The sequence below is a fragment of the Pelophylax lessonae genome, assembly GCF_965119305.1.
Source record: "Pelophylax lessonae genome assembly, chromosome: 6".
Taxonomy (NCBI): domain Eukaryota; kingdom Metazoa; phylum Chordata; class Amphibia; order Anura; family Ranidae; genus Pelophylax; species Pelophylax lessonae.
In genome coordinates, this window is record NC_138773.1 from 148058226 (window position 1) to 148085259 (window position 27034).

General features: G+C 46.0%; 1 protein-coding gene across 3 annotated transcripts in view; it reads left to right on the forward strand.

Moving 5' to 3' along the window:
* Window positions 1-27034, forward strand: part of EMP2 (epithelial membrane protein 2) — a 594685-nt gene that overhangs the window by 17520 nt on the left and 550131 nt on the right. For all 3 annotated transcript variants that reach the window (XM_082260705.1, XM_082260706.1, XM_082260704.1), the window contains exon 2: window positions 12559-12658. In XM_082260705.1, the coding sequence (XP_082116831.1) occupies window positions 12559-12658 (100 nt within the window). The remainder of the gene's footprint in view (window positions 1-12558; window positions 12659-27034) is intronic.

The window sequence follows — 27034 nt, forward strand, 5'->3', positions numbered from 1 at the left end:
TTTGACCTATTTACAAAAGGGGGTTGCGCAGCGCTTGGCGTTGGATACTATCAAGGGCCAGGTGTCGGCCTTGGCTGTTTACTTCCAACATCAGTTGGCAACTAATAACATGATTCGCACTTTCATCCAGGGGGTGCGTCATCTGGCTCCTCCAAGAATATCTCCGTTACCGCTGTGGGATCTCAATCTGGTTTTCTGTTCTTCAGAAGCCTCCCTTTGAGAATATCATGAAGATTTCTCTGCTTTCCTTGTCACAGAAGGTTGCCTTTCTAGAGGCTATTACTTCGGCTCGCAGAGTATCTGAGTTTACGGCGCTGTCCTGTCATTCTCCTTATTTGGTGGTCCACAGGGATAAAGTGGTCCTCCGGCCAAAACCATCTTTTCTCCCTAAGGTGGTGTCGGATTTTCACCTTAATGAAGACATTGTGTTGCCTGCCTTATGGCCTAAGTCTAAACATCCCAAGGAAATTGCCTTGCACTCTGGATGGGGTTTGGGCAATAAGGGTTTATCTGACGGTTACTTTAGAAAATCGGACTCTTTCTCCTTACGGGCGGTCCTCCCAAGGGTTTGGCTGCGTCCGCTGCGAACATTTCGACATGGATCAGGCAGACGGTTGTTCAGGCTTATTCACTCAAGGGTCAGGTTCCTCCTCTCTGTGAAGGTGCAGTCTACTAGAGCGCTGAGTGCCTTTGAGCTTTTCGCCACCAGGCCTTGGTCGTACAGGTTTGTAAGGCAGCGTCTTGGTTGTTACATAGTTACATAGTTAGTGAGGTTGAAAAAAGACACAAGTCCATCCAGTTCAACCCATGATGCTTGTGTGTGTTTGCTTTTAACCGTACATTGTGTACCCCTGTATGTTGTGGTCTTTAAGGTGTACATCTAATAGTTTTTTGAAACTATCTATGCTCCCCGCTGATACGACTGCTTGTGGAAGAGAATTCCACATCCTTACCGCTCTTACAGTGAAGAACCCCTTACGCACTTTAAGGTTAAACCGCCTTTCCTCAAGTTTTAGTGAGTGGCCACGTGTCTTATTGTATTCCCTTTCTCTGAATAGTTTGTTCCTTATGCTAGGGTCGCCAGTACAGTATTTGTACATTGATATCATATCCCCCCTCAATCGTCTCTTCTCCAGAGAGAATAGGTTCAGTGCTTGTAGTCTTTCCTCATAGCCGATGTCCTCCATTCCCCTAATTATTTTTGTTGCCCTCCTCTGGACTTTCTCCAGTTCCAGCACATCCTTCCTGCGGACCGGTGCCCAGAACTGGACAGCATACTCCAGATGTGGCCGGACCAGAGTCTTGTAGAGCGGGAGAATAATCTCTTTATTTCTGGAGTGGATCCCCTTTTTTATACATCCCAGTATTCTGTTGGCTTTGCTTGCGGCGGCTTGGCATTGCATGCCACTGCCAAGCCTGTTGTCTACCAGTACCCCCAAGTCCTTTTCCATCCTAGACTCACCCAGAGGTTCACCCCCTAGTGAATAGCTTGCTTTCTGGTTTCTGGCACCCAAGTGCATTACTTTACATTTTTCTACATTAAACCTCATCTGCCATGTGGTTGCCCACCCCGTTATTTTGTTCAGGTCTGCTTGCAAGATTTCCACATCCTGCATAGAAGATATTGGCATGCCTAATTTAGTATCATCTGCAAATACTGAGATTGTACTAGATATCCCCTCCTCTAGATCATTTATGAATAAATTAAACAGGATTGGTCCCAGGACAGAACCCTGGGGGACCCCACTTTCCACACCCGCCCAATCCGAGTACTCCCCATTAATCACCACCCTCTGTACTCTCCCCTGGAGCCAGTTCTCTATCCAGGTACTCACCTTATGATCCATACCTACCTTCCTTAGTTTGTACAGTAAGCGTTTGTGAGGAACGGTGTCAAAGGCCTTTGCAAAGTCCAGATACACCACATCCACAGGCTTACCTTTATCTAGGTGGCAGCTCACTTCATCGTAGAAGGTTAACAGATTGGTTTGGCACGAACGATTTTTCATGAATCCATGCTGATTTCTACTTATAATACCATTTTCATTACTAAAGTCTTGTATGTGGTCCCTTATCATCCCCTCCAAAATTTTGCAGACTACAGATGTTAGGCTGACCGGCCTATAGTTACCCGGGATATATCTCGGCCCCTTTTTAAATATTGGTACCACGTTGGCTTTTTTCCAATCAGCTGGCACCATACCCGTCTGTAAACTATCCTTAAAGATCAAGAATAATGGTCTGGCAATCACCTGGCTGAGCTCATTAAGAACCCTCGGGTGCAAGCCATCCGGTCCCGGGGATTTATTTATGTTAAGTTTCTCTAGTTTAGCTCTAAGTCTATCCTCTGTTAGCCATGGCGGCACTTCCTGAGGTGTATTATTTAGTTCGGCCTTACAAGCGGGTTTCGTGTAGACCCCCGATTCCTTTGTGAAGACTGAAGAAAAGAAATTATTTAACACTTCCGCCTTTTCTCTGTCCTCTGTGGCCATTTTTCCTTTATCATCTTTTATGGGGCCAATGTGCTCTGGCCTGGCTTTCTTACTGTTTATATACTTAAAGAACTTCTTGGGGTTCTTTTTACTCTCCTCCGCTATATGTCTCTCGTGTTCTATTTTAGCCGCCCTGATTTCGTCTTTACATTTCTTATTACACTTTTTGTAGTGCTTAAATGCTGCCAATGACCCCTCAGTCTTGTATTTTTTGAAGGCCTTTTCTTTAGCTCTAATATACATTTTAATGTTGGAGTTTAGCCACCCAGGGTTTAGTTTTGCTCTTTTAAATTTATTTCCCTGTGGAATGCACTGGCCCACTCCCTTGTTAAGTATGCTCTTGAAGCACTCCCATTTTTCCTCCGTGTTCTTTGTTCCCAGGGTTCTATCCCATTTGATATTTTCTAGCAGCGAGCGCAGTTTAGGGAAATTGGCTCTTGTGAAATTCAGCGTCCTTATATTACCCTTGTGTTTCCTATTACTGTAATTAATACTGAAACCAATTGACCTATGGTCACTGTTCCCTAAGTTGTCCCGTATTTCTATATCCGTGATCAGGTCTGTATTGTTGGTAATCAGTAGGTCAAGTACCGCATTGCTTCTTCTCGGTGCATTCACCATCTGACCCATGAAATTGTCCTGCAAAACATTTAGGAACTGCCGAGCCTTGGCTGAGTGTGCGGTTCCTTCTGCCCAGTCTATATCTGGATAATTAAAGTCCCCCATTATAATGACATTTCCCATCCTTGCTGCCAATCCTATCTGTAACATGAGGTCCGCCTCACCCTCCTCCCTCTGGTTGGGGGGCCTATAGCATACGCCCAATATTACCTTCCCCGCCGTGCCTTCCCTTTGAAGCTCTACCCATAGGGATTCTGCCTCGTCCATAGCTCCATTATTATCATCCCTCATATTTACCTGTATACTGTTCTTAATATACAAACATACCCCTCCCCCTTTTTTACTTGCTCTATCTCTGCGATAAGGGAATACCCCTGAATGGACGCCATCCAGTCATGAGAGCTGTCAAACCAAGTCTCAGTTATCCCCACAAAATCTAAGTCCTCCTCAAACATCAGCAGCTCCAGCTCTCCCATCTTGTTGGCCAGGCTTCTGGCATTGGTATACAAACCTCGTAATTTTGATCGGTTATATTTATCCTCTTTTGATGTTTTTAGGCTGCTCTCTTGATTTTTCCCCGTACCCACCCTGGGTATAGGAGCTCCGCACACCCTACCGCTAATGCCCCCATTTCTGCCCTCTGAAACTTGCTTTCCACTGGGTAATTCTACATCTGTACCCTCCCCCCCATTCCCTAGTTTAAAAGCCCCTCTAACTCTTTGGCCATCCTCGCACCCAGTACGGCTGCACCCACCCCATTTAGGTGCAATCCGTCCCTACCAAAGAGCCGGTGACCGACTGAGAAGTCGGCCCAGTTCTCCAGGAACCCGAAACCCTCCTTACTACACCAGCTCCTCAGCCACTCGTTAACTTCCCTAATCTCCTGCTGCCTCTCTGGTGTGGCTCGAGGTACAGGTAGTATTTCGGAAAATATTACCTTGGAGGTCCTAGTCCTTAACTTAGCGCCTAAGTCCCTGAAATCGTTTAGGACTCTCCGTCTTCCTCTGCCTATGTCATTGGTACCCACGTGTACCATGACAGCTGGGTCTTCCCCAGCCCCACCCAATAATCTGTCCACCCGATCCGCTATGTGCCGAACCCGAGCGCCCGGCAAACAACAGACTGTTCGGCGCACACCTTTACCAAATTTTAGAAGGTGGATTTGTTGGCTTCTTCGGGGTGCCTCTTTTGGCTGCAAGATTTTGCAGGCTGCTGTTTCATAAGAATGTTTTTTTCTTATTCTCTTGGTCTTTTACCTGGGTGAGCTCATGTTGTTTTGGTTGAGTTCAGGTTACCCAGTTGGCTAGGTTTAGCCTTTGGAGTTTACGTTAATTTCTGGTTGCGTGTTTTTTTTACCACCCATTATGCCTATACTGCTTTGGGATGTCCCACACAGCTCATGAAGTTGAGGCTGCGTCTGTCAATAGACGATAGAGAAAATATGATTTTTGTAAGATCTTACCGTAAAATCCTTTTCTCTGATGTCCATTGACAGGTGCAGCACCCGCCCCTCTGATCGGGATGGTTTTTGTTAGGGATTGACCGATTATTGGCAAAGCCGATATATCGAGGGCCGATATGCACTTTCCCCCGAATTGGCCTTTGATTTACCGATATTTCGGGACAGTGCATGTACCGGGGTGATGCCTGCAGCTAGAGGCATCACCCTTGTACCGGTGTCCATAGCCGACGGCCGGCTGTCTTGTAATGACAAACGATGCGGCTGAGAAGGCTGTCTTGTAATGACTACCGATGCGGCTTGCCCGGGTCTCCTGTCCCACCGGGAGACCTGGGCATCCTACCGTCGCCGTCTGGCCAAGTCTCCATTTCTTTGAATTCGGCGCCGCCGAGTACCCGGAAGTGATGTCATGACATCACATCACTTTCGGGTACTGGCGGCGTCAAATTCAAAAACTTACAGCATTCAAAACAGGCAAACTTGGCGTTTTTTGAATGCTTTTAGTGCAGATGAGGGGTTTGGGGTCTTTTAGACCCCCAGATCCCTCCACCACAGTACCTGTAGATCTTAACCACTTTAGCCCCGCCTAACGTAGATTTACTGCAGCACTCTGCCGCTTACAGGCAAAGCGACGTAGACCTACGGTGCTCTCCCACGAGACTGTAGGGGGTGAGCGTGAGCCAGCAGCAGCGCGCTCCTGCCACCGCTCGTTCCCTGGGGAGCCAGCGCGTGTGACTGGCGGCTCCGATGGCTGCCGGCCACTCGCGATCTCCCGCAGGAGAGGGAGAAAGGCAGACGGCTAATGTAAACACAGCCGTCTGTCATTCTCCCTGAAGTAACAGAGGCTATGCTATCCTGCTAATATTGGATCGCATGTCTCTGGGGTTACTTCACTAGCCACGCCCCCTGACAGAATCATGCCCCTAGGGACACACTTAACCCCTTGGTCACCAATAAAGTTAACCCCTTCCTTGCCAGTGTAATTTTTATAGTAACAGTGCATATTTATAGCACTGATTACTTTAGTAATGTCACTGGTACCCCCAAAAGTGTCAAATGTCAGTCAGGGGTCCGATCTGTCCGCCGCAATGTCGCAGTCCCGCAAAAAAAATCGCAGATCGCTGCCATCCCTAGGAAAAAAAATTAAAAATTACATTAATCTTTCCCGTAGTTAACGCAATAACTTTTGCGCAAACCAATCAAAATACGCTTATTGCAATTTTTTTTTTTACCAAAAATATGTAGCAGAAAACACAAATTGGCCTAAAATGTTAAATTTTGATTTTTTACATTTTTTTTTTTTTTTTTTTGAGAATTTCAAATTTCAAAAAGATGCGAAAAAGATTGGTATTTTTTCAAAATTGTCGCTCTATTTTTTGTTTATAACGCAAAAATAAATATTCGCACAGGTGATCAAATACCACCAAAAGAAAGCTCGGTTTGTGGGAAAAAAGGACATCAATTTAATTTGCGTACAGCGTCGCACTACCGCGTAATTGTCCGTTAACCACTTAAGCCCCGGAGGATTTGGCTGCTAAACGACCAGGGGGTATTTTGCGATTCGGCACTGCGTGACTTTAACGGACAATTGCGCGGTCGTGCGACGCTGTACCTAAACGACTTTGGCATCCTTTTTTTTTTTCCCCACAAACAGAGCTTTCTTTTGGTGGTATTTGATCACCTGTGCGATTTTTTGATCATGCGCTATAAACAAAAAAAGAGCGTCAATTTTGCAAAAATAGCAATATTTTTCACATTTTATATGAAATTCCCCCCCAAAAAAATGTAAAAATCAAAATTTTTTAACATTTTCGGCCAATTTGTTTTATGCTACCTATGTTTGGTAAAAAAAATCGCAAAAAGCGTATTTTGATTGGTTTGCGCAAAAGTTATCGCGTTTACTAACAAAGGGAAAGATTTTTGTAATTTTTTTTTTTTTTAACGCGTAATGGCGGCGATCTGCGATTTTTTTTTTTTTTTTTTTTTTTTTTTTTTTTTTTTTTTTTTTTTTTTTGCGGTACTGCGACATTGGGGCGGACAGATCGGACCCTTGACTGACATTTTTGACACTTGGGGTTACCAGTGACATTTCTACAGTAATCAGTGCTATACATATGCACTGTTACTGTAAAAATACACTGGTAGTGAAGGGGTTAACTTTATTTGGGAGGGAGGGGCTGTGTGTGTGTCCCTAGGGGCGTGCTTTCTACTGTGATTGGCTGTGGCTTGAGCTGTAAGGACACTGATCAACGGATCTACATAGTAGATCCGTGTGATCAGTGTCTTTACACCGAGGAGAATGACAGGCAGCTTGTTTACACAAGCTGCCTGACTTTCTCCCTCTCCCCCGCCGATTGCAGAGTGGCCGGCCGGTCACACGCGCGGGGGGGGGGGGGGTCCGTGACCGCGCGGGAGCGCGCCGCGCGCTCGCTCCCCAGACCCTCCCAGGCTAGTGACGTACCGATACGTCACTCTGCCTGTGAGGGCCTGACCGCATATAGTCGTGCGGCGGTCGGCAAGCGGTTAAAATCACGCAGTGCCGAATCGCAAAATAGGGCCTGGTCATTGAGCAGCCAAATCCTCCGGAGCTAAAGTGGTTAAAAAAAAAAAATGTCCGAAAATATCGGCCGATACCGATATCCGATGAGCAAAATATTGGTATCGGCGGTAAAAAAACTAAATTTTTGTAAATTCTTACCGTAAAATTCCTGAGTCCTCCGACAGTCGCCGCCCACTCTTAGTCTTCACCAATGGGGTATGCACTTCATCTCCACAGGAGTAACTAGGCATAAGACTTGTTAAAAAACAAAGCATGGTCCAATACCCCCCCTGCTATCAGCCATCCCAACTCAGTTTGGTAGCAAGCAGTTAAGTGCATAAGAACCCCAATAGAGGGGCGGGGGCGGCGACTGTCGGAGGACTCAGAGAAAGGAATTTTACGGTAAGATTTTACAAAAATTCAGTTTTCTCTTACGTCCTCCGACAGTCGCCGCCCACTCATACAGTCTTCACCAATGGGGATGTCCCAAAGCAGTGTAGACATGAGGGGTGGGAAAAGCAACTGTCAGAAAGGGCAATGCAGTACCCACATCAGAGAAAGGAACCTTACATGATAGCAAGGTAACCTTCTAGGTAACAAAAAAGGCTTAACAGGAGCAACAATCCAGGAAGCAAACAACCAAGGGGGTAAACCACCCCAACAGCCAGGGACCCGCAACAAAACCAGGGTACTACCGTGCTGAGAACTTTGCGGCCAAAGGAGGCATCAGCTGATGCCAGAACATCAATTCTGTAGAATTTGGAAAAGGTGTGCACTGACGACCAAGTCGCAGCCTTGCACACCTGGGCCACTGAGGCCTGATGCCGGAAGGCCCAGGACGCACTCACCGCTCTTGTAGAGTGCGCCTTAACAGGGAAGGGCGGTCCCTTCAACGAATAGGCCTGTACAATTGTCTGTCTGATCCATTTTGAAATGGTCGCCGCAGACGCAGCCATACCCTTCCGCGATCCCTCTGGAAGGAGAAAGAGGGAATCCGATTTTCGAAAGGATTCAGTGGACGACAGGTAAACCCTGATCGCCCGGTCAACATCCAAAGAATGCAAGGCAACCTCCTTAGGATGCTTAGGATTTGCACAGAACGAAGGTAAAACCATGTCCTCATTGAGGTGAAAATCCGAAACCACCTTTGGAAGAAAGGACGGGTTAGGTCGCAGGACCACCTTATCCCTATGAACCACCAGGTAAGGGGAGTGGCAAGACAACGTCGCCAACTCCGACACTCTGCGAGCAGAAGTGATCGCTACCAGAAAGGCAACCTTTTTAGACAGCAGAGGCAACGAAATTTCCCTGATGTTTTCAAAGGGGGAACGTTGTAACACAGACAGAACCAAGTTCAAGTCCCATGGAGGTAAGGGCTCCCTTCTAGGAGGGGACAAGTGACGCACACCTTGGATGAGGGTGCGAATCAAGGAATTAGACGCCACAGGGCGCTGGAAAAGAACAGCCAGTGCAGATACCTGGCCCTTAATCGTGGACAACGCAAGGCGCTGGTCCACACCAGACTGGAGGAAAGCCAACACTCTCTCCACAGAGTATGAACGAGGAGAAAAGCCCCTGGACTCACACCAGGCAAAATAAGCTTTCCATGTACGGTAATCTTACCAGACGAGGCTTTCCTAGCCTTGATTAAAGTAGGAATGACCTCTGAGGAGAGACCCCTGTCTCTCAGGACCTGGCTTTCAACAGCCATGCCGTTAAAGCCAGCGACTGTAAAGGAGGATGGAAGATCGGTCCCTGAGACAGTAGATCTTCTCGCATCGGCAGCCGCCATGGAGGCTCGACGGCCAGGATCGGTGTGGCCAGTCCGGCCCCACCAGAATCACCAGTGTTTGTTCCGAGGCCAACCTGCGAAGGAACCTGGACAACAACTGAATCGGAGGAAAGGCATATATCACCTGATACTTTTGCCAAGGCACCACCAGCGCATCAGAGGCGTCTGCCAGAGCATTGCGCGTTCTTGCCACGAACCTTTCCACCTTGTGGTTCAGCCGAGATGTGAACCGATCCACATCTGGGGATCCCCATTTCGCACACAGCATTTGAAATACCTCCGGGTGCAGGGACCATTCCTCCTGGTCCAGGGTCTGGCGGCTCAGATAATCGGCCTGCTAATTCTCTACACCCGGAAAGTGAACTGCCGATATCGCCGGGACATGAGTCTCGGCCCAAGACAGAATACTGGTCACTTCCTGGGCACTCCTGGTGCCCCCTTGGTGGTTGATGTAAGCCACTGAAGTGGCATTGTCCGTCTGCACCCGTACAGGACGGCCCTGAAGACGATCCGACCAGTGAAGCAGGCACAGCCTGATCACTCTCAATTCTAATATGTTTATCGGAAGGGAGGATTCCTCCTCCGACCAAGAGCCCTGGGCAGACAGGTTGCCCAGGACGCCACCCCAGCCTGACAGGCTGGCATCTGTGGTAATCACCGTCCACAGTAACGGCCTGAAGGATTTTCCTTTCCGACACAACCGGGGACTGAAGCCACCACAGGAGATCTCTTCTGGTTTGGCGACTCGGACACTCTCAGGTCCAAGGACTGAGGTAGTTTGTCCCACCTGGCCAGGATCTCCGCTTGGAGAGATCGCGTGTGAAACTGTGCACACCATCAACCCCAGGGACTGCATGCAGGTCCTGAGTGACGAGTATTTGTTGTCCCTGAGGGACCTGACCTCGGACTGCAGGGTCCGGAGCTTGTCCTCCGTTAACACCTTTGCTTGAGCAGAGTCCAGAACCATTCCCAAATATGGGAAACGAACCAATGGAGATAAGGTCGACTTCTGAACGTTGATGGTCCATCCGAACTCCTGGAGTGTCTGGACCGTGGTGGCCAGATCGTGCAACAGGCTCTGACTGGCACTCAATCTTAACAGGCGATCGTCCAGATATCCCAAGACCGCAATGCCCCGTGCCCGCAGCAGGCCCAGAACAGGCGCCGACACTTTGGTAAAGACCCTTGGAGCTGTAGCGATGTGGAGGTATCTCTGATGACCCTCGAAAATGGGGATGTGTAGATACGCTTCTTTCAGGTCGATGGAGGCCAGGAATTCTCCTGGACTCAGGGAGGCCACCACCGAGCGGAGCGATTCCATGCGGAACTTCCAAACTCGCACGAAGCGGTTCAGAGCTTTCCAAAATCGGACGCACCTTGCCCTCCTTTCTGGGAACAGTGAACAGATTGAGTAAACCCCTGAAATCTGTCCCGATGAGGCACCGGGACGATCACCCCCTGGGCGAGGAGGTCCTGTACCGCTTGATGCAGGTCTTGTAACCGCCCTGGGGTCAAATGAAGATTTGAGGGAAAGAATCTGTCCGCTAGCCGTGAAAGAAATGCCATCTTGTACCCCGATCTAATGATTTCCTGAACCCACCTGTCCGGAGTTCAGAGCAGCCAAGGTTGGAGGAAACCGCGCAAACGTCCCCCCACCCCTGAAATGGGTGAGGGCGCCCCTTCAGGCAGAGGCGGACTGGGCCGCCGCATCAGCGTGGCCGGATTTTGGTTTGCCGGCCCAGGGCTTTCTCTGGCCACCCTGGCCCTTGAAGGGTTTACCCTTGTTCTGTGCCTTGAAGGCACGAAAGGATCCCTGATTTGGTTTAAAGGCGGGACCCCGCTTGCCGCGGAAAAACTTGCCCTTAGGATTCTGGGGCAGCAGAGAGCTCTTGCCCCCAGTGACTCCTTTAACCAATTCATCCAGGGAGTCTCCAAAAAGGCGAGACCCCGCATAAGGAATGTCAGCCACCGGCGGTTTTTAACCCCGCAGCGGTCGCCACACGTGTCTGTACCTCCAAGCACCCTAAAGTGACGCAGGACAGGGACCCCCAAAAACCCCACACAGCGCTGGCTGTGAGAAAAACCCCCGCAGGGACCGGGATCAGGGAGCCCAAAACGCACAGACATAGGGGACACCACAGACACACCGGACTGCCAGCCCCAGACAGAGGCCCTACACAGAGTGTACTTACCTGTACTCGATGGCGTGGGGTGCCTCATATCAAACGGGAAACCGCCCACCCTCAGATGGCAGGGGGTGCCGTCAGCCAAAAAACGCAGGACACTAGTAGTGCACGGGCGAACCGTAGCTGTGTCCGGTGAGGTAGCCACCTCACAGGCTGCATCCCTGAGGACAGGGATGGGTCGTTTGTGAGGCCAGGGCAAACACATAGCCTATTAAACGCTCGAAGGCGGGCTGGGATTCCATCTGACCCTCTGTCCTGGAGAACCAGGACGATCAGTCCGACTCCCAGCTCCGCAAACGCCGTCTTCATCCGAAGATCCGACTAACTAACGCTGACAAAATAAAACCGCTAGCAATGCAAAGAAAGACATTTGTAGAGGTGCTTGTGACAGTTCTTTTTATAGTTGCGATAGACTTGTGCACCTTACCAACAGGTACATGAATCTATTTTAGGAGAGGCCACACACAGATTGAATTTCTTCCTACAACCACAGACAGCATTGACAGGAATTCCTCCCACTGGGGGAATACAATAAAAGCCACCCCCGCCAGGAGACAGTGATTATTGCTAGCGGCTATACAAATTTAGCAGGCTATTTGTACCAAAGCGGATCGATCAATTTGGTACATTCAGCTTACCCATACATGGTTCAAATCTCAGCTAGTTCTGCTGAACCTGCCAAGAATTTGAACGGTCTATGGCCAGCCTAAGACGTTTTGTTGTATTCCGTTTAGGAACAAATTTATTAGAGTATCTATGACTCTTAGGAAGTTTCAGGGATTCTGCTTTCCTGGCAATTTAGTGGTTAATGAAAGATTTTAAGACGCATGCTATACTGTCAGCAGCAAGAACCTTTCTTCTGTAATTTCCTGTATTAACTTGTGTCTGAAACTCTTAATCTTTTGCAAAAATACTAGCTTGTAATACCGGAGTATAACATTGCTGTATTTTAGTGATTTGCCAAATGAGAATTGTTAATTACATATATTTTTTTAAATGCATCAGTATTTTTATACACATTATAAGGGTACAGCATTTGCAGATTGGATAAATATTTATTCTATTTAGAAGAGAAAAATTTCATTTACACATAGTTTTCAAACTGATTCACTTATCTCTATGAAGGATCAATAATAACATTGACAATATGGGACATTTCCTAGACTTGGCCTCCAATATGTTTCCTTGCGTCAGCATTGTGATCCTTGCTTCTCCATCGCAAACCAGGAAAAGAGGAATGGCAGATGCTGCATTAATCCTCTGCTTACCAACTGTTTACTTGAGCAAGATATAGCTGAGGCACGAAAAGTAATAAAAATGTCAAGGAGCTGCCGATATATTCATTTTTTTTTTTTTGGAAGAAACGCTTGTGTATATATATTTAAATTGCTCACGAACAGTGCTTAGTCTTACTCTGAACAAATATTTTTGAATTAAAATGTATTTCGTTTACCTTTTTGTGTTCCCAGGCTTGGTGGGTTGGACAGGACTTTTATGTTGACATCTGGAAGATCTGTTTGAATGCCACTAAAACACCAGAGTGCTTAGAAATTGGAAGTAAAACCCCAAGTAAGTTTCAGTATTAAAATCTCAGTATTTGTTTACATTTATCACATTTGAATGTCTTCGGACATAAACTGAAAACCAATCTGCATATTTTTCTTTATCTTGCCTCTTAGTTCACACTATGGCGATCCGACTTCGGGGGCGACCTGTGAAGTCGCGTGCACCGCGACTTTGCCGTGACTTGCATGGACTTTACATAATGGAAGTCAATGCAAGTCGCTCTGTCGCCCCGTAGTAGTACAGGAACTATTTTCTAAGTCGGAGCGACTTGAGTCGCTCCTATTAGAACGGTTCCCGTAGCACAGAATGACCAGTCGCCTGACAAGTCGCGGTAGTGTGAACTGGGACATAGGGGTACTCAATATGTTAACTACACATGGAAGTGGCCTTAATAGGAGTACCTATCTGGGAATCAATACTTGGTCTAACCCCCTTTAATGGGTTCGACCCATCTGGTAAGCAGACTGTGTACACCTGGTGAAAGTCCCAAGGTGGAGGTGCACCTTACCCTCATGAACAGCTTTGGCTCCACTTACAAGAACTTTTTCTTTATATTGAGATTGTGATATCCTCATTGTTTATCACATCAGACTCACAACATCACTTTCTTCTTTTTTTCTTTTATGCACTAATTAATGGTCACTATTGTGTTATTTATATTTGCGTGTTACTTTGTTTGAGCGCGGTTATACAATGTATTTATTCGAATTTGGGAGTCTTCACGTCTTTCTACGTTGCAGCTCACATATTGAATTTATGCACCATTTAATTTATTTAATTAGTCTACAAATTTTACTTTGTAGACTAGAAATTTACAAATTTTACTACCTTAAGCCTCGTACACACGTACCGATCGTCGGCCGAACAATCGGCCGTCTTTTGTCCAGGGCTGTCGTGTCTGTTGAAAACTGCAAAAGACTGCACACGAATTTTGTCGGCCAACAGCGGACTGCAGAAGTGATGTCATGTGATGGTTAACTTTCCTTGTCTTTTTTTCTTTTCTGAGCATGCCCAGTCTTGCAAATCTGCTGTCTGTCGGCCGAAATCTGTACTGACTGGCGAACAATCGGCCGTTCTGGTGTTGGCCAACAAAAATTTTAATGCTTGCACGACAGATTCTGTTCGGCCGAAAATGCGCTGTCGGAAGCATCATACTAACAAGCCTACAATCGGCCGATCGGTCGTCGGCCGAATATTTACGGCCGACAATCGGTACGTGTGTAAGGGGCATTAGGGTAGGAATCACAATCCTCGTGTGGGATTAAAACACCTAACACAGATCACTAAAATCAAGCACTTTTTCTATATGCTGGTGGTTTAGTGATTAGCACTAAAACCTTTTTTCTCATCTTATTTTGTGTGATAGCTAACAATTTCGTTTGTTGAAATTTAAACAGGAAAAAGTAGTAGACTCAAAACCAAAACATTTGTATCTATAAAAAGACAGAAGGATAAAGGTAAAAATAACATCTGGCGCGATCACATGTGTAGAATTTACAATAATCAGACATTCCCCAGCCATACAGAATTTGATTAACCACTTGCCTACTGGGCACTTGTACCCCCTTCCTAACCAGGACAATTTTCAGCTTCCGGTGCTCACATTTTGAATGACAATTATGCAGTAAAGGCAACACTGTACCCAAAAGAAATTTGTCTTTTTTTTTTTTTTCACACAGATTTTTTTTGGTATGTAAATCACTACTGGGTTTTATTTTTTGTGCTGTAAATAAAAGACCAAAAATTTTGTGGGGGGGGAAAAAAAAGCCTTTTTCTGCCATAAAAGTTTGCAAATTAGTAATTTTTCTTCATAAATTTTGCCCAAAGCTTGCTACATATCTTTGGTAAAAATAACCCAAATAAGTGTATATTATTTGTTCTTTGTGAAAGTTAGAGAGTCTACAAGGTATGGTGCCAATCATTGAAAAATTATCACACCTGATGTACTGACGCCCTATCTCATTTCTTGAGATGCTAACAAACCGCAAAATACAAATATCCCTTTTTGGAAAGTAGATATTCCAAGGTTCTTAGTCGAATGGGGAGTTTTTTTTAAGTTGTGTTTTTTTTCCCACAACTCCTTTTCAAAATGTTATTTTCCCTTATCGTCTTTCAGGACAGGCACTTCTGAGAGAACCTGGCTCCTCCCTTCTTAGGAAACACCGCCCCAATTTATTGGATTTAAGCCTCCCTCCAGCTGGCTGCTTCAGTTCTGGTGTTTCCTCCAGCGGGGAGACACCGTCCAAGAGGAGCCTTAGCTGAAGCCAGGAGGCTGAAGTTAGAGGGAGTCAGGTACTCTCAGAAGGCGGCCAAGAAAGACAGCACCGGGGGGGACCCGCTTACCTGTCGGCCGCAGAAAATTTTTATCACCACAGCCTCGCTCAGCGGAGTTTCTTGGCTGGGGGGCCCGCTCACCACGCTCGGGGAGAGCGTCCGCCATGGTGCATTCCGCCCCCCGCTTGCGGCGGTGTGGAGCAGCCGGGCCGGATGACGGGGGACGTCACTTCCGGTAGGGGCGGGCACTTCCGGCGGGAAACCGCGACTTCCGGTTCCGGGTCGCGGCGGTGAGCGCGCCAGATATGAAAGGCTGGTGCGTCCTGCAAGCTGGGGGACAGCTGCCAGGTTAAGAAGAGCCACTCCAGGAAGCATGTCGGAGGCACATACCTCAGTTACCGCTCCGGGAGATAACGGCACCAGCCACCATAAGAAAGCCTCAGAGAAAAAGCCAGCCCATGTTTCCAAGAAGAGATGCCCTTCCTGCAAAGAGAATATGGGGGAAACTTGGACTAAACCCTTATGCAAAGAATGTCTGGAGAGTTTAGTGAAGGAACACAACAGTCCTGGATCACACGGCAGACCGAAAGAAATCCTTCCCAATTAAACAGGGGAAAAAGACGGGATTCAATAGAAAGTCCTATCCCCAGAAAAATTTTTCGGCTCCAAAGAAATCTGAAGGACAGAAAAGATCCTGGAATCAAAGAGGGAAGGGCCGCGGGGGGGCTATTTTTCGCCCTCCTGAACAGCCCAAAAAGTCTCAATGACAACCTCACCACTGTGGGAGGAAGACTGGGGACCTTTCTCCCTCGGTGGGAAGAGATCACCTCCAGCCCCTTTATCCTGCAGATAATAAGACAGGGTTATCAGCTGGAGTTCTCAAGCCCCCCTCCTGCCAGAATGTTAATCACCCATCTGCCAAAATGCGAACAGAAGTCCAGGGCCATACTCTCCTCTCTCAAGGAACTAAAAATACAAAACGTCATTCGGAGAGTTTCAGCAAAGGAAGTGGGAGAAGGTTTTTACTCCCACATCTTTGTGGTGATAAAGCCCTCAGGCAGTTACAGGTTAATCTTAAACTTAAAACCCCTGAATCGTTCAATCAGATACAGGAAGTTCAGGATGGACTCTATCTATTCGATAAGAACCATCCTTCCCCCACAGTGCTATATGGCCTCGATAGATCTCAAGGATGCATACCTGCACATTCCCATTGCAGAGAAAAGCCAAAAATTCCTGAGGTTAGCCGTAAAAACAGGGGAGGACATTCAGCACTGGCAATTTCAGGCCCTCCCTTTTGGCCTCTCCTCGTCCCCCCGAATATTCACGAAGGTAATGGCAGAGATCTTGGCTTTTATGCGACTACAGGGTTTGTCGGTAATCGCATACCTAGACGACCTGCTGTTGTTCGCCCACTCCCAAGAACAATTGTCCAGGGATCTCCGGGATGCAACACGGATTCTGGAAGACCTGGGTTGGCTACTAAATTTAGAAAAATCCTCCTTAGTACCAACACAAAGGATATTGTTCTTGGGGTACGAGATAGACTCCAGGGTCCAAAAAATCTTCTTACCCCCGGACAAAAAGCAGAAAATAAACAAGGCAGTAGGACAGTTGCAAGCAAACCAAGCGATCTCAGTCAGACAATCCATGTCTATACTGGGGTTACTAACAGCAGCCATCCCAGCAGTTCAGTGGGCAGGCCTGCACTTTCGTCCCCTGCAACTATTCATCCTGGAAGCTTGGGACAGCAGCCAGGATTCCCTGGATACCTTCATACAGATCCCAACCGCAGTGAAAAGATCTCTGTGGTGGTGGAGAAAAGCCGAAAACCTATCACAAGGCCTCTGTTGGGTTCAGATAGCCTCCACCATCATCACCACAGATGCAAGCGGCATAGGCTGGGGGGCCCATCTGGGATCCAAGCTAGCCCAGGGGACCTGGGGACTGGAGGAAGCAAAACAATCCTCCAATTGGAGGGAATTGAGGGCGGTAGAGTTAGCCCTCAGAGCCTTCCGGGAGGACTTGCAGGGACACCAAATTCAGGTACGGTCAGACAATGCCACAGTGGTAGCATATCTAAACCGACAGGGGGGAACCAGAAGCAATCTCCTATGGGGTCTGGCAAAAAAGATCTTGCAATGGGCCGAGGTCCAAGTTCTCTCTTTCGGCAGTTCATCTCAAGGGAGAGTTAAATCAACTAGCCGACTTTCTCAGCAGAAAGAAGGTAAGAGAAGGAGACTGGACGTTAAATCAGGAGGTGTTCAATGGAATTACCCAGAGATGGGGAATGCCAAACATCGACCTGTTTGCCTCACGGCAGAACACAGACACCTCAATATTTTTCCCTGAGCAGATGGGACGGAGCTCTAGGGGTGGATGCTCTAGCTCAACCCTGGGTGTTCCCCAAATCCTATGCCTTCCCCCCACCAGTGCTAATACCAGCGGTCTTGAGGAAGTTTCAGGAGGAAAGTACGACGCTAATACTTATAGCACCACATTGGCCGAGGAGACCATGGTTCTCGACCCTAAATCGCTTAGCGGTAGAGCCCCCCTGGTTGCTACCAGTGAGAGAAGATCTCCTCTCCCAGGGCCCAGTACTCTGTCCTCAGACACAGCATTGGAACCTTGCAGCTTGGCTACTGAAGAAGAACTGTTAAAGAGCAAGGGTTTCTCGGGCCAACTGGTGCAGACTCTGCTAGGAAGCAGGAAGAAAGAGACACAGAGCATCTACCTAAAAACTTGGAAGTTTTTTAGAAACTGGTGCAAAGCAAGCTCTTTAGACGCAGGAAGTACAGTATCAGTACTTGAGTTCCTACAAGAGGGGGCTAACAAAGGGTTAGCCATCAGCACCCTAAAAGGCCAAATTTCAGCCATTAGCGTATTCCTCGAAATACCTTTAGCAAAAGATCCCTGGGTGATCCGTTTTTTCAAAGCCCTGAATAGGCAAAGACCAACAAGAAATCTCCCATTTCCAATGTGGGATTTGTCTTTAGTTTTGCAGGCTCTCATTAAAGAGCCATTTGAGCCATTGGAGTCTTGTTCGGTGAGAAATTTAACCCTCAAGACAGTTTTTTTAGTGGCAATCACGACCGCCAGGCGGGTTAGTGAGCTAGAGGCCCTTTCGGTTAAAGCACCTTTTTTACAAATTTTTGCAGATCGGGTTATCTTTAAAACCGATCCAGCGTTTCTACCCAAGGTAGTCTCAAGGTTCCATAGAGACCAGGAGATAGTGCTACCGACGTTTTGTTCAGAGCCTGTGAGGGAACAGGAAATTCGTTTTCATAGTTTAGATGTCAGAAGATGCATTCTGCAATACCTAAACATCACGAAGGAGTTCAGGAAGTCAGACTCTTTTTTTGTTTTATTTAATAGTTCAAAGAAGGGTACTAAAGCGTCCAGGCGTTCAATAGCCAGATGGCTTAGATTAATCATCTGTGATGCTTATAGGCTTTCCGGTAAGGAGGTCCCTATGGGTATTAAGGCGCACTCTACAAGAGCAATGGCGGCCTCTCAGGCGGAAAGAGCTGGTGCTACCCCGGAGCAGATCTGTCGGGCAGCAACTTGGTCCAGCTACACAACTTTTTCCAAACACTATAGACTGGACCTGCTATCCGCTAAAGATCAGGCTTTTGGGCGAAAAGTCCTGCAAGCGGTAGTCCCACCCTGAAAGTAAGTACTCTCTTATCCTCTCAGAAGTGCCTGTCCTGAAAGACGATAAGGGAAAATTAAAGTTACTTACTGGTAACGTCTTTTCCAGTAGTCTTTCAGGACAGCACTAATACCCACCCGAAGAAGGTCTGAATATAAGATGATCAGAGGATGGAGGTTAGTATGATATATCTTTGTGTCTCCCCAGTGGCCGGAGGTACTCGTAAAGAACTGAAGCAGCCAGCTGGAGGGAGGCTTAAATCCAATAAATTGGGGCGGTGTTTCCTAAAAAGGGAGGAGCCAGGTTCTCTCAGAAGTGCCTGTCCTGAAAGACTACTGGAAAAGACGTTACCAGTAAGTAACTTTAATTTTTTTAATTTTTTTAATTTTGTATTTAAAAAAAATTGTCATTAACAGGTTATTTCTCTCACACATCATATGCATACTTGCAACTACACCCAAAAGCAGATTCTGCTACTCCGGAGCATGGCGATACCACATGTATGAGACTTTCACAGCCTAGCCACATACAGAGGCCCAAATTGCAGGGATCACCGTCGGGTGTTCTAGGGACATTAAATTACACATCTAATGTCATGACGACCTATCGCACTTTTTTTAAAGGTCCCTTGAGCAACAGGACAATGGAAGCACCCAAAAAATGAACCCATTTTGGAAAGCAAACACCCCACTTATATTCTGAGGTATAATGAGTCTCTTTAACAAGTCTGAGAACTCCCCGCTGCTCTCATCAGTCATGGAGAGGATCTGAAACGCTTCCTCAATGCTGTAAACCTTTTTGGACATGCTGCTGATGGTGGCTTTGATGGGTACTTTGGTGCCACCCATTGGCTGTGCAATGGGTGACAGGTGAAGGTCACTGATGGGTAACAGACGACTGTCACTTATGGAAGTCTCTGATGGAGACCGGTGCACTTTATGGGCACTGATAGGCGACTGATGACGGTCACTGATGGGTGACAGGTGCACCACTGACAGTTACTGATGGCAGTCTGATGGGTGACAGGTGCACTTAATGGGCACTGATGTGGTGACTGGTGCAATGGGAGGGGGTGGACAATAACACTGCTGGTTACTGATAAGGACTGGACTTTGTGTGGTGCTTGTGCAGTACACTGACAGAACGGTAACTCGCTGATCCCTGGCTCTTCTCTCCTCACACTGGAAACCAGTGCGTGAGAAGAGATGAGCCGGTAACAGCCAGTTTACATTTTGTGATCAGCTGTGAATGGATCACTACAGATTACGTGTTCCTGGGAACACACCGCCACCGACATGGCCGCGCGGTGCAATCCTAATCATGTGCAGTTTACAGAGGGGACAGAGCCATCACAGATCACATGGTAAACATTCGTACTCACTGGCTGTTTTACCCCTCCCGGTGAACAGCTGTGTCTCAGACACACCGCCAACGACCAGGCCAGGCTGCACGCACCCGATCATGCACATGCTCTGTTTGAATATGCCTAGAGCCGCACTGTTCCGCCGTCCTATGATGGTGGACGGGCGGAAAATGGTTAACCGCATTAAGCCCCTGGCAGTTTTTAAATTCTTCACACGTTAAAAAAAATGGATTAAAACAAAAATTAAAAACCCCAAACATCTATACATTTCCTGAAAGCTGAGAACCCTGTAGACCCTAAATGGTGACCGTTGTGAATATTTTTTTTTTTTTTTTATAGTGCACAATATTTGTTCAAATTTTTATCGTATCTATATTTCCCAGAAATACACTAAAATGAATTTTAGTGCACAAAAATCCAATATAAAACCCAATTTTGAGGTACAGTACATAACCAGTTTGCTTTTGAGTAAATGTATACCAAAAAGTCAAGCTTTGAAATTGCGTGCGCCTGTGATCTTGCACAAAAGAAAACATGATTACCATAACTGACCAAAGGCATTTACATGTTATCAAGTGTTTCCACTAGCAAACTTTTTTTATTAAAATAATAAACTGGTTATACTCGCCTGCTCAGTTCACTCGTATTGCGACCTGCCCCCCCGCTCTCTGCTCATAGGATTTGACTTGACGGCAGCAGGAGCCAATGACTCTCAATGTAGTGTAGTGAGAACAGGAAGTGAGGAGAGAAGCGCTGGATTGATGTAGGACTCAGGGAAAGTGTTTGGAGGTGGCCAGTGGAGGTGGCCAGGGGAGCACAAGTGGCATACATGTATTTAACTTCATGCAGTAAGGTAAAAAAAAAAATATAAAATGGTTTTCTCTGTTCATTGACGGACATGACTTTATCTTCTTGACCCTTGAGTTATGCTGCCCCCTACAGGATTAGGACACTAGGCAGAAAAAAACGTTGATTATGCCTATAGGGCACTCCCACTTCCTGCTATAGGTCTTCAGTTTTGTACAAGCAGTGTCAGAATAACATATAACTCAACTCAATAGTGGGGTGGGTGCTGTGTCAGTCAATGAACATCAGAGAAAAGGATTTTACGGTTAGACAAAAATCCAGTTTGCTCTTTCGTTCATTGACGGACACAGCTCCATATCTTCTTGACCCTTGGGACATCCCAAAACAGTGTCAACCTGAGGGGTGGGAAGAACACCGCAATAAAAATACTTCCCAAAGGCTAAACGTAGCCAACCAGGGAAAATCGGAGCTCAACCAGGAACCAACTGGCGCTCACCTGACAAAAAAAATACACCCTCAAAGAGGACTAATCCTCTCCAACAGCAGCCTGCAAAACCTTGCAGCCAAAGGCAGCATCCGCAGATGCCAACCCATCCACCTTATAAAATTTTGTGAACGTGCAGGGCGGGTACCTGGTTGTCCGTGCAAAAACCTGCACCACTGATGCCTGATAACGGAAGGCGCAAGAGGCTTGAAAATAAAAATAAAATAAAAATGGAAAATGAAAATTTAAAAGAAATACAAAAGAGATGTGTATAAATATAAAATTGCCCTATTCCACATACCAAGTTGGAAACCCAAAATTAGAAGACAACAGAGTATTATCTAAAGGTAATATGGTGAAATGTAAGGAAAATGAAGGCCAAATACCACAATACTAGAGAGGGGATAAGGGAGGAGACCTGGTGGATAAGGCTTAACTTGTGTTAATGAACACATTCACGCCCCATTCTATATTTAAGCCATACGGCCTATACACTTTTAGCCAATAGATCCACCTAGTCTCTAACCTGGAGATCTCCCTTCTCGTATGGCTCCCCCTCCAATAAGGTTTAAAAACATCAATGACCATAAAAGATGTACCTGTGGGATCTCTCCTATGATGTTGATCATAATGTTTTGACAAAGAATGTTTGGGGAATCCCTTCCGTATATTGGCTAAGTGTTCATTCATCCTAATTTGGAATGCTCGAATAGTACGGCCCACGTAGTGCAACCCACAAGGGCAGGTGATCAAATACACTGCGTTCTTTGTGGAACAAGTAGAAAAATGCTCCACCTCATACTTCTTCCCAGTAACGTTGGAACAAAATTCCGTATACTTTCTGTTTTTCAAAGAGTTAATATTGCATACAGAACCTTTCTTACAGGGATAGAAGCCCTTCATCTGAGAGAGGAAACCAGATTTTTTTCGGGGGTTCCACTATGTTAGGGGCAACAGTAAGCCTCAACGGTGGTCGACCTCTGAAGATGACAGATGGGGGCCTCTGGAAGAAGTGGCCCCAAAACTGTCACTCCTGAGGACATCCCAATGCTTCTTAAAGGGGGGGGGGGGGGTTTCACCAGATAATGTTGAGCAGAATAAGTGGTGAAAAACGAGAATCTGGGTGCAGAACCTTTGGAGCAGTGCTTGTCCCTTCGACGCCGGAGGGATCAAGAATGACCTCATGATCCAATGCCCCCACCTCCTGGGCAATAATACCCAACTCCTCCACTTTGTACCCTTTGTTCACAAATCTCTGTTTTAACATATTGGCTTCTACCTGATAATCATCGAGACGGGAACAGTTTCGCCTCAGGCGCCTAACCTGGCTCCTAGGGTCTCCCTTTAGCCACGGCCGATGGTGGCAACTGTCCAAGCTGATATACCCGATGCGGTCTGTCTCTTTGAAATATGTGGGAGTCACCAATTCACCACCACCTACTCTGATCCTTATGTCCAAAAAATGTATTTCAGAGTCAGTAGCCTCATATTTGAGCTTGATGCCCCTATCATTGGAATTAAGGGATTCCTTAAATTAATCCAATGAGGACCTGTCTCCTTTACATAGGAGGATGATGTCTATGTAGCGCCTCCAGAGGATGAGCTCAGGTATGGCACCAGCATAGACAACGTCATCCTCCCATTTAGCCATAAAAAGATTGGCCATGGAGGACGCAAATTTTGCGTCCATTGCAACGCCTCTTTGTTGAAGAAAATATTTGCCATTGTACCAAAAATAATTATGGCTCATCGAGAACTCAGATGCTGAGAATGAACCTTTGTTGGCTCCTATGCAAAGAGGAGTTCTTAGCCAGAAAAAAACGTAACGGCTTCCATACCATGGGAATGAGAAATAATCGTATAGAGAGAGGTAACGTCGGCTGTTACCAATAGGCAGCCGTCCTCCCAAACGATATCTCTCAAAGCATTAATAACCTGTGTCATATCTTTAAGGTAGGAAGGCATCATAGACACTAAAGGTTGTAGAAAATTGTCTATATACTTCCCCACCCGCAATGTCACAGAATCGATTCCGCTGATGATTGGCCTCCCAGGGGGCTGAACCGGGTTCTTGTGAATCTTTGGCAAATATATCACCGGCACCCTGGGATCCATCGGAAACCAAAAAAGACTTTTCTTTTTTGTTCAAAATCCTTTTTATTAAAACCCTCCTACACCAGGTGGGTTAACGTTTTCTTAAACTTGGCTGTATGGTTACCTGGTAGGGGACTATAGGTTTTGGAGTCTGACAAGATATTGTTCATTTCCATGTTATAGGACTCCTTGCTCAAAATCACAATGCCCCACCCTGGTCTGTGGGACCAACGATAATATTACGTTTTTTCAGTGATTCAAGCCCTTTTTGAAAGCTGGTATTACAGGAGACCTTCGGGATATTAATTTTATCCAAATCAGACAATATGACATCCCTAAACACACTCAATGAGGGAGCCATATTGCCAGGTGGATTAAACAAAGGGGCGTTGGATAAAGACGTATGCTGGAAACCACTAGGATTCAGAAGTACAGTGCCTTGCAAAAGTATTCGGCCCCCTTGAACTTTGCGACCTTTTGCCACATTTCAGGCTTCAAACTTTGATATAAAACTGTAATTTTTTTGTGAAGAATCAACAAAAAGTGGGACACAATCATGAAGTGGAATGAAATTTATTGGATATTTCAAACTTTGTTAACAAATAAAAAAAACTGAAAAATTGGGCGTGCAAAATTATTCAGCCCCTTTTACTTTCAGTGCTGCAAACTCTTTCCAGAGGTTCAGTGAGGATCCCTGAAAGATCCAATTTTGACCTAAATGACTAATGATGATAAATAGAATCCACCTGTGTGTAATAAAGTCTCTGTATAAATGCACCTGCACTGTGATAAGTTTTAGAGGTCCGTTTAAAGCGCAGAGAGCATCATGAAGAACAAGGAACACACCAGGCAGGTCTGAAATACTGTTGTGTAGATGTTTAAAGCCGGATTTGGATACAAAAAATTCCCAAGCTTTAAACATCCCAAGGAGCACTGTGCAAGCGATAATATTGAAATGGAAGGAGTATCCGACCACTGCAAATCTACGAAGACCTGGCTGTCCCTCTAAACTTTCAGCTCATACTAGGAGAAGACTGATCAGAGATGCAGCCAAGAGGCCCATGATCACTCTGGATGAACTGCAGAGATCTACAGCTGAGGTGGGAGACTCTGTCCATAGGACAACAATCAGTCGTATACTGCACAAATCTGGCCTTTATGGAAGAGTGGCAAGAAGAAAGCCATTAAATATATCCATAAAAAGTGTTGTTTAAAGTTTGCCACCTGGGAGACACACCAAACATATGGAAGAAGGTGCTCTGGTCAGATGAAACCAAAATCGAACTTTTTGGCAACAATGCAAAACTTTGGCGTAAAAGCAACACAGCTCATCACACTGAACACACACCATCCCCACTGTCAAACATGGTGGTGGCAGCATCATGGTTTGGGCCTGCTTTTCTTCAGCAGGGACAGGGAAGATGGTTAAAAATTGATGGGAAGATGGATGGAGTCAAATACAGGACCATTCTGGAAGAAAACCTGATGGAGTCTGCAAAAGACCTGAGACTGGGACGGAGATTTGTCTTCCAACAAGACAATGATCCAAAACATAAAGCAAAATCTACAATGGAATGGTTCACAAATAAACATATCCAGGTGTTGGAATGGCCAAGTCAAAGGCCAGACCTAAATCCAATCGAGAATCTGTGGAAAGAACTGGAAACTGCTGTTCACAAATGCTCTCCATCCAACCTCACTGAGCTCAAGCTGTTTTGCAAGGAGGAATGGGCAAAAATTTCAGTCTCTCGATGTGCAAAACTGATAGAGACATACCCCAAGCGACTTACAGCTGTAATCGCAGCAAAAGGTGGCGCTACAAAGTGTTAACTTAAGGGGGCTGAATAATTTTGCACGCCCAATTTTTCAGTTTTTCATTTGTTAAAAAGTTTGAAATATCCAATAAATTTCGTTCCACTTCATGATTGTGTCCCACTTGTTGATTCTTCACAAAAAAATAGTTTATCTTTGTTTGAAGCTTGAAATGTGGCAAAAGGTCGCAAAGTTCAAGGGGGCCGAATACTTTTGCAAGGCACTGTATATTTCAAACTGGGTTAGTAGTGAGGTATCTCTGGACATTCAATTTTCTGACACATTTTTGTATGTCCATAAAGACCTCAAACTTGTTCAGGGGGGGGGGGGGGCATATTTCAAACCCACATTTAAAACCTGTTTCTCCATCAAAGAGGGAAGACCCCCATCAACTACTCCTTCCCCCTTGGGACCCTCGTTTTGTTACATAACCCTTTTTGGTCGAATAGGGTCTCTGGGAAACAAAATGGCCATTCCCATTACTAGTAGCAGGGCCACTCCTAGCCACATTGGACCCAGGGGCCGTACTTCTAGAATCCCAACGAGGAGAGTCCTGATAATCACTCCTATGTTGGGGATAGTTGTCGTAACAACTGTGAGCCTGATCCCTAGGGTGCCGAGTGATATATCTATCATCCACAAGCTCCCTACAGTCATAAAAAAAAGGTTCATAATGGTTGTAGGTGGTTACAGGGTCCCTCTGTGGTTGACGGCCATTACCCCGTCTACCCCATCCAGATCTACCCCTTCCTTGGGGTTTGTAATACCCCTGGGATCCCTCAGTTTCCACTGTAGAGATAATGGGTCTTGGAGTTGGGGGATAGGATGGATCAGGTAAAGTACCATTATGATCCAGAGAGGGCGGACCACTCCTGGCCATCTCCAACTTGGTTTGCCATTTAAAAACTTTATTGCTTTTGTAATCTTCGCGATCTGATAAACTTCTTCCTTTTTTTATTTTTCTGGTCTATTTCTTCTTTCTCTAAAAGATTTTTTTAAGATTTTCTAAATGTTTTTTAAGATCCTCAGATTTGATTCTATAGGTGTCCTGACTCTTAAAGGGTTCCAACTTGGTTTTGAGGATGCCAACCTCATCGTCCAAAGTAATAGGTTTCCTCTTTTTCCTAGAGGTAAGACATTTTTAAAATGAAAGGCCCGCTTTTTTAAAAAAGGTGAACCAGTCCCCAACATCGGGATCCTCATTATAAGGAGCCAATTCCCAACGTAGGCTTCTGGGCACCATCTTTTCAGATAAATATTTCTCAAGGAGTATAATAGCCCAGTTAGTATTGATTTCTGTAGTTAGGACATTTTTCAACCTTAAGAATATGCCATCCACGTCATTCCTAGGTTCACTCACATTACTGAAAATGTCATCCGCAGGAATGCTATGAGAAGCTTGGTATTCAAATATATCCATCTCAGGATAATGTGAAGGGGCAGCGCAGTAAAACCAGATAAATTCAAACACACACAAAAGAAAAACCCACGCCCCTGCAGGACACCAGCAGCTGACTCAATCAAACACTGGAAAGTTTGAAAGAAATCAATACACATACGAGTAGCGCTAGTAATTAAGTCATAAACTGTATAAAACAATGAAGTCCATCAAAAATTTCACAATATTGTAGATTATAAGGCCAAGGATGTCAATCAGTAAACTCTTCACCCAGGTGCTTGGTAAGGCATACACAGTGACACAGCCCAGCCACCACACACTGACTTTTACCCGACGGGTAAAGATGTATACAGCAGTAAGCGATTTATGGGACCGCTAAACCCCGTTCACGGGCACCAAGCAGCTTGGGGACATCCACTGTCTAAAGCAACCGCCTCCAAACATGATTGATACTCCATGTTTAAAAAGATCCAATCATCCTATGGTGTTCTGAT